We start from the raw sequence: 15,787 nt of genomic DNA, 5'->3' as shown, positions 1-15,787 counted from the left end.
TTGTTTTCTTAATAATTATGTATAAAAGAAGTTTAAAAACAAAGATTAAATGTCGATTGAGTCTTTAATTCAATTGGTATGGGTATTGTTGTTAATGCAGGAGGATGTGGGTTCGAGTGTGCTGAAGCGCATCATCCTCTTATTTATGGGTTGGGTAGACATTGTGTTAAAAAAAACAGATATAATCAAAACCTATAATGAGATTATTCAAAAATAAATTAAAATAAAATCATGTTTGAATAAAAGATTAAATAAGACCATGGAAACATTGCATAGCTTGCAATACATTATATTCTCATATCTATTGAATTCTTAATTACTAATTACTACTTGACAGGTCTATAGAAAATAATAAAGACTTAGGAGGTATTTCAAGGAGTTCATCTTCACTTTCAAGCATCTTCAAAACTTTGGTCATTGAAGGACGATATATGGGCTTCGTCTGTATGCACCAAAAGGCAACAATTATCATTTTCCTCACAATTTTGTTTTCATTGTCACTCAAGTCTTCAAGCTTCATGTTCTCCCTTAATTCAAAGTGATCATAAATCCATGTAGGGAAATAATTTTGGCTTGAATGGTCAACAGAATCTTTTAAATTTTTTCTCCTTCCCACAATTTCCATTAGCATCATTCCAAAACTATAAACATCAGCTTTATACGAGATATTTCCAATATTTTTATAAAACAATTCAGGAGCCATATATCCAAATGTACCACGTGCTGCTGTGAGAGAAATAATACTATCATCCACTGGATACAATTTTACGAGACCAAAATCTGAAACTTTTGGATTAAAATTGTCATCTAAAAGAATGTTATGTGGCTTGATATCAAAATGCAAAATCTTCATAGCACAACCATTATGTAAATATTCAATACCCCGACCCACTCCAATCGCAATCTCAAACATCTTTTGCCAACTCAAGCTGCTATTTCCTGTTGAAGATATAAATTTGTCTAAAGACCCATTTGTCATGAAATCGTAAACAAGAGCTTGTTTTTTTCCCTCCACGTAAAATCCAATAAGTTGCACCACGTTCACATGATGAATCCTTCCAATAGTTGCAACTTCATTGATAAAATCTTGGCCATTACCTTTCGATTCTTTTAGCAATTTTACTGCAACGAGATTACCACTTCGAAGTTTGCCTTTAAACACAGTACCATAACCTCCCTGGCCTAATTTATCCTTGAAACCTCTTGTTATTCTCTTTAATTCAGTATATGAATATCTTATAGGCATAAAATTTGTTTGACTTTAAAGAAAGTTCTCAATCAAATCATCTACCGACAAATGTCTTTTTCTTAATTTCCGTATAATAAGAAGAGCCAAACAAGATATCCCCAAAAGTGTTCGAGCTAATATAATCCCTATTTTCCAAGAAAAAGTAAGTAAAAGAATCAATCCACACCGATATGTATATATTATTTATTAAAACTTGGTTTGATTAATGCTTATTTATTTTTCTTTTGTTCTTTGCTATTTGTTGAATCTATAATTTATTTTTTACTTTTAAGCATTTCATTTTCTATTGAAATAAGAAACAGTAGATGGAACATACTTTAAGCAATGTGCAAATGCTCTATTTTCTCAAAACAAATTCCCAAGCATAATTTTTATTTTGACCATAGTATCATAAATGTACCGATTTATACATACCTGTTATTGTAACACAAAAAATCTGTACTCCTGTTGAAAAGAAAGATTAAAAAATAATTGTTACTTGAATGCAGATTAAAAAAATAATTTGCCTAGCATTTATATACTTTTACAAATCTAGTAATAACCGATAAGATCGCTCGACTTGTTGAAATGTGATTTTGCACAACTAATTTAATATTTTTAAAAATATCTAAATTAATGTTTTAATTATAATTCAAGAATCGTATTCACTATTAAACCTATGAATTAATGTGCCATATGCTCAATCTATTATCGAGTTAATAAATTATATTATAACTTTTATTTGTGATAGCTAATTAAGCGAAAAAGTGGGGAAAAATATCTCACATATAAATATTAAGGAAATCTGGAAAACATACCTCTACTAGGTGCATCAACGAAGTAACCCTCTATAGAAGTGCCACGGAGAATTAAGGCCGTGTTGCTTCGTATATATAAGCTAATCCCATACATCAACCCCAAGAACAACGATCCCACTCTGGATTATTCAAACAAAATAAACACTAAAAATACAAATAAATATAAACAATACTGAGTTCCATTGAAAAAAAAAAAGAAGAAAAGTGCTCACACGTGTGAAACTGAGTTCCATTGCTGCCAACCATCATCACCAACCTTAGCATCATTAGGAAAGTACCATTTGAATTGGGTGCCCTTCAACAACCTTTGGTAAATATCAAAAGTAGAGAGGCCAGTGGTATCGGAAGGCGTACTTGGAACCAATGCTTCAAATGTGCATGAGGGATGGAAATCAGAGGGCGCAGCTTCAGTACGCAAAAAATAAAAATAACCATTAGCTGCATCTGAAGGAGAAGTAGAGCAACGAGAAGCATCGATGTAATTAGCCGAAGAGTTTATCATCTTGGTCTTGCAATTTACCACATAAATCTCTCCACGATCATTCATATCAGCTCTATTTAGGCCTAGTACCCCTAAAGATGGGTTCAGCCAGGGGGAGGAACTATGAGGAACGGAGCAGTTATCATCCCCTAGACTCGCATCCACGAGAAGAATCGTTTGGTTGACATAAGAGATGTGTTTAACAAGGAAATTCCCTTTTTTCATAGGGAAAATGGTGCGGTTATTCTCACACACTAGCTCTACCCCATTAGAATTAGAACCACAGCTATGGGTTTGGGTTCTTAATCCAAAAGGGAAACTGATGTTAAGGATTCCACAGAAAGTAGAGCCACAATGCTTGTCTCCTATGCCTCTACCGGTGGCAACATGAAGGCCAAAGTGAGATAACAAAGCAAGGAGTAGGAGGCAAAATGATGCAAGTTTTTGTCTTAGCATCCCTAGTGTAGCTTAACTAGTTTCAGTTCAATTTGAGAGAAGAAGATTTAATAAATAACAAAGATTAAATATGACTTTATCACCAAAAACCCATTAATTAATTAATTAATAGAATGAATTTTATTTTACAATTGGGTTCATTTGACTGAGTGGATAGGGGGTGGCTTCTACTATAAAAGTCAACGGCACACCACCCACGACTAAAAGCAAAGATGCAAAGATCGCTGCTTTTTGTTTTTTTGGTCGAATTCAAGACTTTGACTTTGACTTTGACCTTGACTCTATATATATATATATTTTTTTGCATTAATAGCATGGATTTATTCAACACCGAAATTATTGTTGAGTTATTAGAATGTTGACTTGGTTGATGTTGATTTACACCTAACCTAAGCCCTCCCTTATGGACATTGTAATTTTATTTTAGTTTCTTTTTCTTGATAATATTATTTTAATTTTATACTAAATTTTGTCTCCTTTTAATTACAATGCATATTTCATTAAATCAAAATAAACACAGTACTATGGACAGTAGTTGAGGTGCTGTCCATTGCTTGGGAGAAGGTTTTCTAGAAAGTGGCTATCGAATTTGACAACAGAACTTAGATCAGTATGCTAACTGATGATACAGTGGGCGTGAACAATTAACCACTGTAAGAACGGTCAAACAACCATGCAAGAAATTTATGTCGTAATTATTTTTTTTTAAAAACGGGAATTGACTTAGATTTTGAAAATGAAAACGAATAGAAGAGTCGCCATCAATCCTTTTTGATGAGGTGTGATCGGGTCACCTCGTAAAAGTGGTTGTTTTTAATAAATGATTTGATTTATTTAAACAACGATTTTGGTCTGCGAAATTTAGAAAAACAAGTTCGGGAGTCGGTTACATACGAGGAAGGATTAGCACCCTTATAACGCCCAAAATTGGTACCTAGCTGATTAATTAGTATCTTAAGATCGAAGATTGAAAACTTGAAAGACTTTTGAAATACGATCCTTCTTTATAAAAGTGCTCATGTGTTAAAGACCTTCTGGTCTCAAAATATAAAATGTCACATCCAGTAAGTTAGGACACGATATCTTGAATTTTAGAGAGCGAGCTTGCCTTTTTATAAAATTTGCGTATTTTAATTTGTTAAAAGGGGATTCAATTATTTAGAGTAAACGAGAGAAATCGAAACCCAGTAAGTTAGGACACATTTTCTCAAATTCTCAAACACTGAATGTTGCCTCTATTTTAAAACAAATTCTTATTTCGAGGTGACGAAATGTCATGCCTGGTAAGTTAGGGCACAACACTTCGTATCTCCTAGAATAAGCATTTTTCAAAACTCGTATAGCGATTTAGAAGAGTATTCTGTTATTTAGGTTAAATGAGAAAAATCGAAACCCAGTAAGTTAGGGCACGATTGTCTCGAATTACCAAATACGGAATATCACTTTTATGAAAGGATTATTTTAAGGCATCAATAAAACATGATGTGATTTATAGTAAAATATAAAAGCAAATTATGGTATTAACACGTATATGGTAGTGTCAAAAACAATGATATGAGCAATTACAAAAAGATGAAAGCAAGGCTAAAAATATAAAACACAAGCATAAGGTAAATGAAATGATCGAATATAAGTAAATAACTAAATACATAAATAAATAAAAATAAATAAACATGGCAAAATAAAATGACAATAACAACGAAAACGGTAAAAATAACAATATAGATAATAATAGTATAAAACGATAATAATATGTATATGGTATTAAACATGATAATAATGGTTAATTGTGAAATAGTAGGGAACATATGTGAAGCATATAATACTAGATTAAAACATATACAATGTTTATTGAAAACAACAATAAATAAAAACTAATAATAACGATATATAAATATATGCATATATGTATTAAAATACATACATAATAATAATAAATATATATATATATATATATGTAGTATTAAAATAAAATACACCATTAAAAGATATGTATATGGCATCTAAAAATATATATATTGGAATATTTACATAGTATATATATATATTAGAAGCAATAATAATGTTAAGAATCAACTATAAATAATATATATAAATATATATACACACATTCAATAAAAATATATACATAAAGCACATGCTAATATTAATAATGATAATAAGAGTAGTAAAGATATGTACATGAACTAGGATAAAACACATAACTAATAATACTAACAATATATACAAACCATGTATAAAAGCATATATGATACATATATATATTAGCAATGATAATAATGTAAAAGAAAACAATTATTGACATATTACATAAATATATATATATATGATAATATTAAAAGCACATACATAATATATATATATACTATATAAAAAATATATGTAAATATATTAAAAATATAGACATGATATATATAAACAAATATATATATATATATGTATGTAAAAAAAACAAATGTACGTAATATAATATTAAGATATGTGCATAATGTGGAATATAATGTATATATATTGAAAGAATACATATGTGATGACAAATGCATTAATAAAACAATAATATTAAGCTATTAATAATACTTTATAACATATATATGTAAGTATTAAATAAAATGAGATGTTAATAAATAAAAATATAATAGATAATAAAATATAATATTATGAATAATATTAAAATTAAATTAGAATAATGAGAGAAAGTAAAAAAAATGACAAAATTGGGTTGAAAATTGAATTTTAGAGGCGAATTTTTAAATAAATAAAGGAGAAGGGAACTGATTTGAACACGCGAGCAACCAGGAGGGCCTAAAGGAGTAAATAATCCAACCTTTCTAGACGACGCCGTTCAAATATCCCTCCTTCAAACGGCTAGAGGACTAAATTAAAACAAAATTAAAATTACAAGGCTAAATTTAAAGACATGAAAAGACCTGATTAAAACCAAAAAAATTACGGAAGGACCGCATACGCAATTGTCCCAAATAGAAAAAACACGCAGATCCTTCTGTGGAGCAGGTCGGGTTTCGGGTCGAAGGCCAAAACGACGTCGTTTTGGCCTCTGGAACACATCCACAAAACGGCGTCGTATAGGGCCATTATAAAAGTCAAATTTTTGGGCAAAAATCTTCATTTTCCCGTTTTACTAAAAAAAAAAAACCAAAATTCCTTCCTCCTTTTCTCTCTGCCAGCCCAGAATCTGGCGAGGAACAGCCGGTCATTGTCGTGTCGTCCGTCGTCGCTTGCCGGTGTTGTCGTGTCTTGTCGTCATTTACCCATAGTACAGTGGCGAAAATCTCCTAGAGGTGATTTTTTTTCTCTTTTTTTTTGAATTTATGTATTTATTTAATATATGTATGTTGTTTTTAATAAGACAGAAATGGTATATGCCAATAATATTCGAAAAAAAAGTAAAATAAAAAAGTAAATAGACCTTTAGATCGGTCTTTGATATTCTTGGCTGCAAGTTAGTGTTTGTATCACTAAACCCTTTGATGTTAATCTTCTTTATATTTTGAAAGAAAATGAAAAATCAAGAAAGAAAAAAAAAGTCCTCCTACACCCGATCTCTCTGTGGTTTATATAGCCCCTTTTTTATAAATGTGGTTTTTTTTTTATTTCTGCACACTGTCCTTTCCTCTTTTAATGCTGCAGGCGAACGGCGGTGGAGGCAGGTGCCACTTGCACTGGCGATGTGACGGGAGGCGGTGGGATTAGGTGATTTAGGGTTTCAGATTCTAAAACCCTAAATTTGAACTAGTTGGGTCAGTTTGAGGTTTGGAGATTATTTGGGCCTTGGGAGTTATTTGGGCCCGGGCCAAACGGCTTGTACAATTTAACAACAAAGATTAAATTAAACAAAAAACAATTTTATCTGTGTAATTATTTTATAAATGAAAATTTGAGTTTAGATGAGATTGAAGAAGAATTCCTACTAATGTATAAAATAGCAGACGTTTACACATAAATAAATATTGGTCTACATTTCACAAATTAATTAGGAGAGTCTTGTCTATTTATCTTCATAGCCATTTCAAGGCAGCAAACGAAAGCAAATTCTCCTTTGAAATATTACACAACTTGCATTATGCACAGTCTCATGTCTGTTTTAATTCTTATTCACTATCATTACATGACATGTCCACAGAAAATATCAAAGACTTCGGAGGTATCTCAAGGAGCTCGTCTTCACTTTCAAGCATCTTCAATACTTTGGTCATTGAAGGACGATGTATGGGCTTCGTTTGTATGCACCAAAAAGCAACAATTATCATTTTTCTCATGATGCTGTTTTCACTTTCTGTCATGTCTTCAAGCTCTATGTTCTCCCCTTGTTGAAGTCTATCATAAATCCATGTAGGAAAATAAACTTGACTTGGATGTTCGGCAGAAGCGTTTAAATTTTTTCTCTTCCCCACAATTTCTATTAGCATCATTCCAAAACTATATACATCAGCTTTATACGAGATACCTCCAATACTTTTATAAAATAATTCAGGAGCCATATATCCAAATGTACCACGTGCTGCTGTAAGAGAAATAATACTGTCATCCACCGGATACAATTTTGCGAGACCAAAATCTGAAACTTTTGGATTAAAATTTTCATCTAAAATAATGTTATGTGGCTTGATATCAAAATGTAAAATCTTCATGGCACAACCATTATGTAAATATTCAATACCTCGACCCACTCCAACTACTATCTCAAACATCTTTTGCCAACTCAAGCTGCTACTTCCTGATGAAAATATAAATTTGTCTAAAGACCCATTTGTCATGAAATCATAAACAAGAGCTTGTTTTTTCCTCTCCGCGCAAAAGCCAATAAGTTGCACTACATTCACATGATGAATCCTTCCAATAGTTGCAACTTCATTGATAAAATCTTGGCCATTACCTTTCGATTCCTTTAGCAATTTTATTGCGACGAGTTTGCCACTTTGAAGTTTACCTTTAAACACAGTGCCAAAACCTCCTTGACCTAATTTATTCTTGAAACCTCCAGTTATTTTCTTTATTTCAGCATATGAATATCTTATCGGCATAAAATTCTTTTGACGTTGAAGAAAGTTTTCAATCGCATCATTCACCGACAAATGTCTTCTTCTTAACTTACGTATAATAAGAACAGTCAAACAAGATATCCCCAAAAGTGTCCGAACTAATATAATCCCTATTTTCAAAGAAAAATAAGTAAAAGAATCAAACCACAATTCTAGAATATGTATATATTATTTATTAAAACTTCTATTGATTAATGCTTAGCTTTTTTATTCTTCCTAATTTCTTGAATATTTTCTATTGAAATAAGAAACATTAGATGAAGCCTAATTTAAGCAATATGCAAATGCTCTATTTTTCCAAAACAAACTCCAAAGCATACTTTTTATTTTGACCATAGTATAAAAAGTGTACCCAGTTATAAATACCTGTTATTGTAACAAAAAAAATCTGTATTCCTGTTAAAAGGCCAAAAAAAAAAAAAAGGAATTATTAGTTGAATGGATAGTAGGAATTAGGAAAGCAAAAGAGAGATTCATTAGTTAAAATATATATATAAGTAAATAAAAAAATTATATATAAAATTACACAAAGATTATATATATTGATTCAAAGTACCTTTACTAGGTGGAGAAGTAGCAGGTGGGAGGACAAGAGCCATCATGCTTTCTGCATATAGTAAAAGCAGACCAACTAACACCCAGAACAACGATTGTAGTCTGGAATATTGAACAAAACACATTAAATTTTTTTTGGTTAATCAGTGCTCCATAAGACAATGAATTAATAGGACATATTAGCAATTATGTTGTTGTAGACTAAATTTTAATTTGATTTATATATTGTTGTTGCAATTATTCAGAAGATATGCAAGTTTAAATATGGGATTTAATTTAAGCATAATATAAAAAATATATATTTATTAAAAGAAAAACGAAAGGAGGCTATGTGAATACTAAAAAAAGAATACTTACGCGTTAACAACTGAGCCCCAACGCAGTTTAGATTGAAGATTCCATGTAATTTGGGTGCCCATCCTAAGCCTTCTGTAAATATCAAAAGTAGAGAGGCCATTTATGTTATGAAGACTGATGGGAACCAGGGCTTCAACAGTGCAAGAGGGATGGAAAGCAGAAGTTGCAGTTGCTCCATCCAAAAAATAAAAGTAATTCTTATTTGTTGGGGGACAAGAAGAGCAACGACAAGCATTGATGTAGTTAGCCCCACTCCATGACTTGTTCATCTTCGTACTGCAGTTCATGACAAACATCTCTTCATATGTAAATTTATCGAAAGCAAACTCAGTATCAAGATATGTATAAGATGTTGGTCCTATTTGAGGGAATTTTCTACTTGTAGGGGAGCCGAAAGGAAGGGAACTAAGAGGAATAGAGCAGTTATCTTTGTCCACATTCACATCAACAATATGAATAGTTTGGTTATCATAATAGATGTGTTGGACATAAAAGTTCCCTCGATCCATAGGGAAAATGGCACGGTTATTGTCGCGCACCAGCTCAAATCTCTTAAGACCACAGCTTTGAGGCTCGGTTGTTAATCGAAAAGGGTAACGGATGCTAAGGTTTCCACACAGAGTAAATCCACAAGGCGTGTTTATGCTTCTAGCTGTAGAACCATGAGGAAAGAAAGATAAAGCAAGGGCTAACAGGCAAAGTAATGGAAGTTTTAGTGTTGCCATCCCAAAGTTTCAGTGGGAGAGACAGGAGAATTTAATACAGGCTAACCAGTCTCAACAGTTTCTGCAATTTTTCACTCTCCAAAACCACGTCTCTCTCACTCAAATTTAAAGAAGAAAAAGGAGTAGATAACTAATTGTTCGTGGCTGATTTTTCCACACCAAATTCACAAAGGAAAAGAAAAGTGTACTCAATCCGCGGATGAGAAGTCAAGTATAGCCAATAATGGTGTCGATTTTATTACCACCAAAAGTCTCAAGTCTTTGGATATGTTTTCTTCCTATAGTTGTAGGTCCAATCAAACAGGAAAAAGGAAAACCCATGTTCGACTTCACACTTCGCACAGAGATCAACAAGTCTTTGTACTCCATCTGAACAATTGGGCGAATGGACAAAGCCAGACAATTTTGTAGGGGGTTAGATAAAATTTTAATTTTATAATTTTTAAAGGATTAAATTAAATTTTTATAACTTAGAAAGATTAAAATATAATTTTACTTTTACTAATTTAAAATTTTTAAAAAATCTCAAAAACTTAAATAATAATTTTACTTTAGAGGGCCGGGGCCTGATCGCCCCTAGATTCGCCCTGATTGGGCGTCACTTCTACTACACTCTCCTACATAAAAAGCTTAGGAAAAGCTTGTAGGTTGCCGTTATTTTTTTTTTTAAGAGTTTTGTAATAGGCCCAATTCGCCCGGCCCATTATAAACTAAAAATAATAAATATAAAAAAATAAGAGAAAATAAATAGCCCAAAATTAAATCAAAGACCAAGTTCTTTTATAAAATAGCCCAAATAACCCATTACCCCAGGCCCAATACACCCGAAAATATCTCAGCAGCACTGGAAGCTTCTGGAACGTGCCAGAATAAGCCAGAGAGTTAGGACTCCCACGAGTGACTCCTCACATGGCCTCCTTCGCACGTCTCTCCGCTCCACTGTACAACCGAGCCTGCAAAAGAACACACCAGAAGGAGCCAATAACAGAATTCATAGCAGATGACAGTAGGAAAATAGGATTTTTTATATATTTTTTATTTTTATTATCTTGTGAATCTGGCTATAAAAGCCATTGATGTACCTGCAAATTTTTTTAGGCACACAGAATATACACTACGCACACTACAAAATTCCAGTACCAGAAATCAAAGAAATCAGAAGGTGATTCAATTTTTTTTTCCTTTTTCGTCTTCAATATATACATATATATATATATATATATATATAGATATAATATATATTTTCGCATATACCTGGTTTTTTTAGTTTTTTTAAAAAGGAAAGACAAAGAAAAATTACCTTTGCTAAATGCATTGATGAGATCCCTTGGCTTCTCCGTTGAAATCGGGGATAGAAATGCGGATTCACAAATAAAAATGGTCTTTGAAGTGTTGATTTCAATTGAAATAAAGGCTGTTTCTATACACCTCACCAATTTTAATGGTGTACTGGTGCTGAAATAGCCTTAGAAATTAAAGGCTGCTGAGTCAAAACCCTAAATAAATTGGGTGTTTGGCTTGCGTTTGGAAGGAATGGTTAATAGCCATTCAATTTCCTTTAAATTTTGGGTAAATAATGAAACGGTACAGCTTTAGGAAGGAGCAACCCACGCGTCAGCCCGTCCAAAAGACCCGGATCCGCGCTTTTGCGCTCAAAAGGGGCTATTTGTGTATCAAGTCCCTCTCCTTTTGTGTTGCATTTTGATTAGCCCCTAATTGCAACTTACCAGTTCTTTAAAATTTTCCCTAACATTTGCTCGTTTTTGCAATTGGATCTGCACCGCAACACTATGCTTTGGGGCCTGGACAATTCTCCATTCTAGTCCCTATATGTTAATGCGCATTACACATTAATCCCATTTATGATTACTTTATTCGTAGATTGACCCTCTTGTTTTAATTCTGTTTTAATTAAGTTTGTTAAACACTGTATATTCACGTTCTATTACATGTTGGATTATATGTGTGGATATTTTTAATGATCTTGGCATTTTATTCTATTATTTTGATAATTTGTATATTATTTGCAATAAAGTTCATTCTAATTTATGTATACTATTAATTTTATGTCGTTTTTTCTTTTAAATATATTTATATTTTTAATATTTATATTCGTTTATTTTATGTGTTATTTAAGTTATCATTAGACATATATTTTAACATTTATATTTTAATTTACATAGACATATATTTTAACATTTATATATTTAATTTACATATATTACATAAGCCATGTTATTCTTTTATATATATATATATATATTATAAACTTGTATACTTATATTTCTAAATTTATTATGTATATAATTTATGTTAATATTAAGTTAATCTTAAAATTCATATTTTAACTCAATGATATTTTGACATACAATTATTTTTAAAATTTATCCATATATACATTACCCATATAAAATTATTTTTTAGTGCATATTATTATTTTCATAAAACCTTACGTAAATATTTTCTTTCTTCCCTATGTATATACATTTTCTTTAGAAATTATTTATGTGTATAGTGCATTTCTTGTAAGAATTATATTTTAAATAATATAATTTATTTATTGAATACTCTCATGTTATCCTTATGTATGTATTATTCATATATTCCATCACTCTAAATCAATTTGTTACATGTAAAATTATATATTATTTGTTTCTAAATTCCTTTATAAATATATATATCACTAAATTTGTGTGTAAATATAGCTTTGCCTTTTGTATATGACCTTGTTTTTTAGAAATTTTGTTACATATATATAACTTATATATTTACTTTGTTTCTTTCATACATTATTAATTTTATTTTATTTACAAATAATTATACCCAATTTTACTTGTATATACATGTTTCATAAATTTATTATGTATATTATTTTATATCATGTATTGTCATTCCTTCATATTTAATACATTATTTAAGTTATCATGTGAATTATCAATTTTTGAATGAATTTGTGTTTTAAATATTTCATATATAATTTGATTTGAACTTTTTATTTTATAATAACTATTTCAATAACATGTATCCCAAGTTTTTATGCAAATTTTTGTCTTGTTACAATGCATTAAGTATTTCATCTATTTTAAAACAAATAAACGTGTTTTTGAGCAAATTTCTAATTTCCTTTATCATTCAAAAAATTCTGAAATAAGGTAATATCTAATATTTGGAGAATTCGGAAAATCGTGCTCAATCGTACTAGGTATGACTTTTCCGGTGAACCAAATATTTGGATAACCTTTTATAATTTTAATGTATGAGTTTTCAAAAGTCGAAAATTAATCGCGTTTTTAAAGATATAAGGGATCGGATCCAATCGTGGTGGGTATGATACTGCACATCTTTGAAACGAGAGATTTTTGACTATTAATTTGAACTATTCAAGCATTTTAAAAAAATCATACTTTGAAAAATCTTTTCTTTTAAGACCTTTTGGTATAAGGACAGCATCAAATCAATTAGGTACCAATTTTTGGGCGTCATGAGGGTGCTAACCCTTCCTCATGCGTAACCGACTCCCAAACCCATTTTTTTGATTTTTCATGAATAATAGGTGGCCCAATCACACCTAAATCAAGAGATTGGTGGCGACTCTGCATTTTTTTTTGTTTTCAAAAGTCGATTCCCATCGTTTTCAAAATAAAAAGGGTTTCCACAAGTTTAATTTTAAGAATTTTAATAAAATGTTAGATATTTGATAAGGCTATATAAATATTGGTAAATTGATAGAAATATTGATAAATTCATAAATATTTTAGATTTTTATTATAATTTTGCCATGGTGTTGTTTACTTGGACCGATGTTCTTGTTTACTTTAATTTTTCGTTGTATGATCATATTTAAAAATTTTTAAAAAAAATTACATAAAATAAACAACATCAAATTCATTTTTTTTAATTTAACTCGAACAAATATATTCAATTTGATTTGAATTTCATCTCACTTAACTTGATTCGAAAAAATTTCAAGTTAAGTTAAGATGATGAAATAGGATTCAAAAACTCAATTAACTCAAAATTTTTCTATTTGATTTAACCGAACACTCACCTCTAATAAGTGATTTGCAATTCTAGGGTTCTTTTCCTTTTTTTTTCCTTAATAATTTATTATGACTAAAAATGCAAGGTGGTAAAAGGTAAAAGGAGCATGCCATTAAAATTAACTTTTAAATGCGAAATCTATTCATTAAAAAAATTTAAAAATCATATCACTAGACATTATCACAAAAATTAATATTTAATCATATTTAAGTCTCAATTGATCAAAATGCCCTCAAGAGCAAAATTATCATTTTGTCCCTTAACTTGTATTTTTTATCCAATTAGACTCGAAACTTTAAAAATGTCTCAAAATGCATTTTAATACTCTCTCAATAGTAAATCTATTAAAAATGAATTTCTCTCATCAGATATACATATAAAATTATTGGAACAATTTCGTACGGAACACCAATTTTTTTTTTTTTGGGGGGGGGAAGGGTGTTACATGTTCAACCATCAGTAGTGGCATCTCTCATTCACACCTTTCATTATTGCGTAAATCTAGATGGTTCAACCATTGATGGTGACACTTTTTGTTATTGCATAATTTTGAACGTTTAACCATCGATGGTGGCACCTATGATCAGACGATACTTCGTTACTTATTGTTCAACTTTACAACTATCACACCCTTTCACTAAGGGAATGGCTCCAAAAGATACAATTCCCTCAACTTTCCACTAAAGGTCCAATCCATTAAGGGTTTATTCTAATAAGGGTACAACTCCTAAAAGTACAACTCTCTCACCTTTCCACTAAGGGTACGACTCCTGAATGTGCAACTCCCACACCCTTTTAAGGATCGATTCCATTTAAGGGCATGACTTCTAAAGATACAACTTTCACATCTTCTTAGGTTCCATTCCACTAAAAGTACGACTCTTAAAGGTACAACTCTCTCACCCTTCTACTAAAGATTCATTCCATGATAATATGGCTCTTAACGGTCCAACTTTCACACTTTCTTAAAGGTAATAACAATATTACCCTTTTTTAATTATTTATTTATATTAATCAATCCTAACAAACTCAATATAATATTGAATGGTTGCTTCCCATTTGAGGCAAGCTTAATTTCAGAGGATTGATTTACCTTTGGTGTTGGTATAATTCTAAATACTTATGAATGATTTCAATGCCTATGATGGTGGTGTAATTCCTAATACTTAGGAATTATAACAAATTTTATAAAAAGAAATACAAGTAGATTTTTATAAATTAAATTGACCTTGCTTATGACACAAAAACCTTATCACTACTTTTCAACTAAGACAAAGTCATTTTATAACCTCCATTTTAATTGAGAGAGGAGACAATTGTTATATATCTTGATAACATGAGTCCCACTAAAGACCTTTATACCCTTCTTAGATTGGGGCAAAGGAGATTCTTCTTCTCTTTCAGTGCCAAATCTATCCAACCACTATACACATCTTTGAGCTCATTCTCTCACCATGGGAGTTATTCATTATTTCTCCTCCTCATCTTAATCACTAGTAGCTCTCTACCCTACTCAAGTGAACCACTCCAAATTCCCATCACTCTTTTCACCTTATTGAAATCTTGTATCAAGTTATATATATTTTCCATCATTAATTTTGAAATTTTAAATGCCCAAATAAATAAATATTAACCTTATACCATACTTATTATGTGGGTAAAAATAAAATTAATATAAAATAAAATTTTAATATAAAATTTTTTTAATTAATATATTTTCAATAAATTAATGGTTATTGATAAAGTAATTAAAATGTATATAATTGTTGATAAGATACATGATACATGATACATGATACGATACATGATACATGATACAATATATATATATATATATATATATATATATAACAATATACTTTAGTTTCAACAAAATGCCGCTATTAAGAGAAAATTAATAAAATCAAGAGTAAATTATAAAATAATCATTTTATTTAACTTAAATTATATTTTAGTCATTTATGTTTGAAATGTTACGTTTTAGTGAATTACGTTATCGTTTTGATACGAAATAGTCACTCTACCGTTAAGCTTCGTTACCTCTCCAACAGCGGTCATACATGGTA

The 15,787-nt window shown here is 30.5% G+C and overlaps 3 protein-coding genes across 7 annotated transcripts; all 3 read right to left on the bottom strand.

The window, feature by feature from the left end:
• Positions 1–247: 247 nt before the first annotated feature.
• Positions 248–2,380, bottom strand: LOC108482331 (PR5-like receptor kinase). Its single transcript, XM_053025111.1, has 3 exons — positions 2,259–2,380; positions 2,047–2,165; positions 248–1,693 (listed from the first exon to the last, which is right to left on the bottom strand). Exon 3 carries the CDS (start codon positions 1,244–1,246, stop codon positions 320–322), a length of 927 nt encoding a protein of 308 aa, XP_052881071.1. The 5' UTR covers positions 1,247–1,693; positions 2,047–2,165; positions 2,259–2,380; the 3' UTR covers positions 248–319.
• Positions 2,255–2,983, bottom strand: LOC128279231 (uncharacterized). The gene has a single exon (XM_053019427.1). It carries the CDS (start codon positions 2,981–2,983, stop codon positions 2,255–2,257), a length of 729 nt encoding a protein of 242 aa, XP_052875387.1.
• Positions 2,984–6,961: 3,978 nt separating this feature from the next.
• LOC108483562 (rust resistance kinase Lr10) lies at positions 6,962–11,261 on the bottom strand. Of its 5 annotated transcripts, none has more exons than XM_053031109.1 (6): positions 10,981–11,261; positions 8,956–10,633; positions 8,600–8,700; positions 8,410–8,439; positions 7,662–8,153; positions 6,962–7,505 (listed from the first exon to the last, which is right to left on the bottom strand). In XM_053031109.1, the coding sequence occupies exons 2-6, from the start codon at positions 9,678–9,680 to the stop codon at positions 7,093–7,095; spliced, it is 1,761 nt and encodes a 586-aa protein (XP_052887069.1). In that variant the 5' UTR covers positions 9,681–10,633; positions 10,981–11,261; the 3' UTR covers positions 6,962–7,092. The 5 variants fall into 5 exon arrangements, with proteins under 5 accessions (XP_052887069.1, XP_052887070.1, XP_052887074.1 ...); XM_053031110.1 differs by having other exon boundaries at positions 6,962–7,502; XM_053031114.1 differs by having other exon boundaries at positions 6,962–8,153; positions 8,956–9,231; positions 9,923–10,633; positions 10,981–11,257.
• Positions 11,262–15,787: the final 4,526 nt, after the last annotated feature.

The sequence above is a fragment of the Gossypium arboreum genome, chromosome 1 (genome assembly GCF_025698485.1).
Source record: "Gossypium arboreum isolate Shixiya-1 chromosome 1, ASM2569848v2, whole genome shotgun sequence".
Lineage (NCBI taxonomy): Eukaryota > Viridiplantae > Streptophyta > Magnoliopsida > Malvales > Malvaceae > Gossypium > Gossypium arboreum.
This window is presented reverse-complemented; position numbering and strand designations above follow the sequence as displayed.